The sequence below is a fragment of the Poecilia latipinna genome, unplaced genomic scaffold (genome assembly GCF_001443285.1).
Source record: "Poecilia latipinna isolate Pla-1442-1.1 unplaced genomic scaffold, P_latipinna-1.0 Scaffold360, whole genome shotgun sequence".
Taxonomy (NCBI): Eukaryota; Metazoa; Chordata; class Actinopteri; order Cyprinodontiformes; family Poeciliidae; genus Poecilia; species Poecilia latipinna.
The window spans coordinates 269,447-274,711 of NW_015112976.1; the positions used below are offsets into that span (position 1 = coordinate 269,447).

Consider the following 5,265-nt stretch of genomic DNA (forward strand, 5'->3'; position numbering starts at 1 on the left):
GATGTAACGTCAACGCCTTAGGTGCAAAGAGCCCATAGACACCAACATCGGTAGCCTACTTGTACTTGTTAAGCTTAAGGTTCTGTATTGATATTAGCTAGTCATCTTTTAGCTAACATTAGCTAGTCATCTTTTAGCTAACATTAGCTAGTCATCTTTTAGCTAACATTACCTGCATCCACCAGCTTTACTCAACTCAGTCGGTTAGTTTGGAGGGAAAAACTGAAAAGTTCTTTGCGTTTTGCTGGTTTGCTGCCATGATTCTAACACAAACCTACATAGCTCCGCACAGCAGCAGCAGGTCTCCTTCACAGGTGGAAACCCAGCGTCGTAGCGCTCATGTTGCGTTTAAAGGCGGCTCGGAAAAACAGGTTACAACATGTTAACAGTTTTAACTGCTGATAAAAGTGACAGAGGACACAAATATGGGAAGTGTGGAAGCCTCTACTGTATCAAATTGACAGGAATAACAGAGAGTTGGCCATTCTAAGGTAAAAACCCAGCGCATACAGTGTTCATGTTTTTTTTTTTTCATCCAGACGGCTTCCCGCGCCCCCCCTGCAATGACACGGCGCCCCCCCCTAGGGGGCGCGCCCCACAGTTTGGGAACCTCTGACTTAGTAGGTGATTCAGTCATTTGATTCAGGTGTTTTGGGCCAGGTACACATCGAAACGTTGCAGGACACCGGCCTTCGGGCCCCGGACTTGAGGACTCTTGCACTAGATTAACCACAGACCAGGCAGCTTTTCTACAGGTATGTCTGGGGGAAAGAAAACAGAAAAAAAACAACTACCATCACAGATATAATCAAAGAAAGTTTGTTGACGTGGCCTGCTTCCCACACTGCTTTGTGAACTCTTTGTAATACCAGATTTAAATGGTGAGTTTTAAACAAAAACAGTCATAAACTCCACTTTTAATTAAAAATGCGTCGTCATTTGGTCGTTCGGCAGGATAACGACTAAATCCGAAACACATGACCAGTTGAGCAATGAAGCAATTTTTTCCAGAAAGTAAGTCAACCTTCTTCTATGACTCACTGCAGTCTCCAGACTAAAATCCTATTAAAAACCTGTGGGTGGCTAAAGAGGGAGGAGGACGGAGAGATTATGCAAAATCGAATGGTCAAACATCCCTCTCTGTTTGCTCTAACCTTGTGAAATCTTATTGAAGAAGAATAAGTTCTGTCCTGTTGGCAGCCAGGTGTTGCACAAAGTTTCGACAGCAGAATTACAGATATCCATCCATCATTTTTATTTAAAAATAAGAAAATTAAATAGCATATTTTTGTTTTTTGTGTACTAAAAAGATTGGATTTTCAACTATGTTCAGTGTGAGCTTTGCTACAGAGTAAAAGAGTAATTTACTTGAAAAGCTTTCCACAAAATGTGCCATGGCTACAGTATGACGATATTTTACTGCACAACTCTTTATAACTGAGGTTAAGTTACTGTATAGCTCATACAATAATAAAATATAGAGTGATGCTGACACAAATAGCAAGAAGCAAAAGCTTTGCAAATCCATCAAGCCGTGAAGATTTTAATGTTATTCATAAATTCCATCACCTGTCTCTTGTAAAAAAAATAAAAAAGTTCAAAGTAAATTAAAATGATGCAAGTTTTCTGCTGAGAAGTTGGGTAATTTTCAGGCCTTTATTCATAATGTGTCTTCGGTCTAAATTAGAATTGATTGGCTGCATGTTTATCCTGACAAAGACGGATATGCAGGCAGGCAGTTTACCTTTACACCAATCAGAAATTGAGAGAGCGTTCCTTAAAGTGTCTTAAAGAAAGCATTACTGTTTTAAAGTGTGGATGACTCTGGATTTGTTGCTCTTGCTTATTTCCTCTTTTTCCAACACATGCTGAACTGCAACGAAAACCGTGTCCCATTTAAAAGGTTTGCACTGGTCCAGCAACTCCCGATTTAATAATGTCTACAAGAAGTGTTGGATAGGGGCAACATTAGAGCAAATGGAAACCATAAACATCTGATCCCCAGCGACATAAAACACAGTTCCACACCGCAGAGCTGGAGTACAAGCAGAGAGGCCAGAGGAAACGCTTTACAAACCCACCGTAGACATCCATGGCCCCAATAAACTCTGTGTAGCCTTGCCAAGGGGTTGATTACAAGGAGATTCCATCATGTAAATCCTGCCATGCCTCTACGACTGGTAGTCTGTCACGACGGACCGTGCTGCCCTAAGCTGGCTTTCCCAACATGAGCATTTGCTTGGAATTAACCAAAGTGACACAAATCCCGTCTTTACTACTAATAGAGGTTTCTGATTTTCCCTTTTTTTTTTTTTTTTAGGTTAAATATCTATGAGTAATTGTTGTCAAAGCTCTATTTATCTCCTATTTTCAACTGGATTATTTTTAGGCATTGGTCTTTTTTAAACCTATGCCAAAGCTCCGATGTGTCGGTGCATTTTTAATGAGACATATACAGTGCTCATCAAAGTGATTACTGGCTGTTGGGTTTATCAGATTTGGTTTAGGGGGTTGCTAATGAGACGATAAAGCCCATTAAGGTCACACTAAGTATTTAATAAAGTAAAATGTGTTAATGCTTGGACCGCAAATGACTGATCCTATTCTGAATTGAGCTTTAAATATACAGCAAAGATATTAACCGGTCCAGAAGACTAAAAAAAGCCATTTGTTGGAATAATCTAGTTTCATCTGATGCTGTTTTTTTTTTTTGGGACACTGAAGCTGTTTTGGATGAAGCAGCTTTGAGGGATATCTGTGATTCCCTCTGCATACCAGCTCCTAAATCCTCTCCAACTCCTCTTCTGTCTGTGAGTTCTGCTTAGCTCTCAACAAACTACAACTGACTGCCTAATTTCCCTTGGAAACCCCTTCGGTCTAGTTCTGGTTGTCCATCTTTCGTTGTTTAATCTTTTTCACCTCTCCTATGTGTTTTGTCAGTAACGCACACATCCGGAAATCATCATGCCTGATGTCACTGTGATTATGCAGCTGCAAACTATGGGTGTTCCTCCAGTCCCGTTGCCAACGCTCGGGGTGGGGCTCTCTGTGTCCATCTGTTCATGCCCCGAGGAGGGAGAAAATACATGAACATGGCTTTACAGTTTGTCCACAGACATGCACACGCACAAGATTACTGCTAAAGCGAAGATTTGACTCTTGCTGAAGGCTCAAGAACACATAGGCAATATACTGAAAATTAAGCACACATAAAGGTCATATCTCATTATGTTCACAACTTTGCATTTGTGTCCGGGTTTTTAGGTCACCGTGGTTAAATTAATTTACATGACTAAAATTCAAAAGTGGCGAAAAAGAAAAAAAAGCACAAGGCTGCTAAGGTTCAGCTGAAGAGTTGCAGCATTAAGTTATGTCTTTAATTTGACTTTCGTTTATGTTGTAAAGATTTACACATTCATTTGTCCAGTTAGAAGGAGGAAGTCAGAAAAAAAATATTGTCTGAGAGCAGTAGCTTGGAGACGTAACAAACCGCAACCCTGCAGAGGCGTTGAAAAGCTCTTTGTTGTGAACTTTGTAGTTCAATGCAGTGCTAAAACACAATTTGTGATAGAAAAAAGCTAATTCTGTAGAGTGTTGTTAACCTGAAGGTCACATATATATCAGCCCTATTTGTTACAACATCTGTCTCACCAAAAATAATTGGATTAAAAAGCTGTCTGATGTTGAAAGTGTCACTTTTCTACACATCGTCATTCCTTGTTTAGCTCGGTTTAGCAATATCAAACTCTTTAAGTTTGTTTCACAACAGCATGCCGTACAGCCCTAAGACACAAGTTAAGGTTGGAGTAAACACTGAAAAATGATTTGCAACAATTTCTGACCATAGGTGCCCCATAAGCAGTCAAAAACGCTCCTTCATTTGGTAATTATTATGGCTAAACATGCAGGAGAATCATTTGAAGATAACCGATTTAACAAGATGTCAGACAACAGCGAATGTACAGCTGTACGAGAAAACATTTTCTCACCTGGTAAACTTTATTGTGACAAATAACTGCTGCAGTCGCCTCGGGGGTCTGGTTGTTTACTCAGTGCTTGGACCACGTGTCTTTGCTGAAGCATAAACTGCGTCCTTTTCCTTCAGGTTTGGGTTGGTTCTTCCATTGTCTGTGCCTGCTTATCCTTGCAGGGACACAGGTGGGCTGGTGCTCATCTCCAGTGCTCACTGGGCGAGAGGGGCTTTGCAACCTTGGCAGGTCGCTAGTCCCTTAAATCCAAGTCTTAAGTCATTTTATAGTCACAGTGTTGTTGTTAATCTCAATGTGACTGTGTTTTGTATCTGAGCTCCTCTGAGCTCTGATGTGCTTCCTGCATAGATTAGCTTCCCATAGGTAAAGGGCTCATTATATTCCTTTTCTGTGTCACTGAAAACACAAATCCATTCGGCATGTTCACATTAACAAAGTTTTTTTTTTTTTTTTTTTGCTGCAAAAATAATTTTGTGAAAGATATGTTTAAGTAGGTGCACCTTAAAAAACTTTGTTGCAACAAAAAAAAAAAAAAAATGGAAAGAGTAATTGGGATTTACTTGTGTTTCACATTTTTCTAAATGCTGTTTTACCAGTAAAATAATTTTGGGAACAGAAATTAAACAACAACAAAAAAAGAAAAGAAAAATTATGTGACTCCTGGTAATTTCATCTTTAAATTCTTAGCATCTTATTTTTGTTCTCTTTCTCTTCCCTTCTCTTCTCAGGGGTCTTTTTGCGAGCCACTACACCGAGACACATTACAGGGAGGATGGAAGTGCAGTCACTGGTACTCACAACTTCACGGTACGCTGAAACTCCAGGGCTTGTGGTCACATCAAGTTGACATGGTGCAATGCTCAGTAGGGACATTGTCGAAAAATGTTCAAAAAGACAGATGTGTTTTTTTGTTTGTTTTCTTTTTTTTTTTTTTCTTGGGGGGGAGGGGCGGTTGAAGGGAATCATTTTAGATAAAAGCAAAACTAAAAGTCCTGCATTCTTAATTCAAGTGGACTTAACATCCCGACTGTTGCAAACCGGACACGGTGTAGATATTGTGTGGCCTATTTGATGATAAGCTGCGTTTCGTGCTCGTTGTTTTTCAGCCAGCATCGCCATCAGGATTTGTCATGAAATCCTCTTTTAGCTCGAAGCGCTTGTTTTGCTCTGCTTGACTGAGTTTTTTTGTTGTTTTTTTTTTTTTTGGGGGGGGGGGGGTTGGGGGGGGGGGTGAATATACAACACAAAACCAATTTTTTTTAATAAAGACCTTTAA

The 5,265-nt window shown here is 40.0% G+C and overlaps 1 protein-coding gene across 2 annotated transcripts in view; it reads left to right on the forward strand.

Moving 5' to 3' along the window:
• Positions 1–5,265, forward strand: part of adam12b (ADAM metallopeptidase domain 12b) — a 107,656-nt gene that overhangs the window by 45,049 nt on the left and 57,342 nt on the right. For both annotated transcript variants that reach the window (XM_015036205.1, XM_015036206.1), the window contains exon 4: positions 4,718–4,796. In XM_015036205.1, coding sequence (XP_014891691.1) covers positions 4,718–4,796 — 79 coding nt within the window. The remainder of the gene's footprint in view (positions 1–4,717; positions 4,797–5,265) is intronic.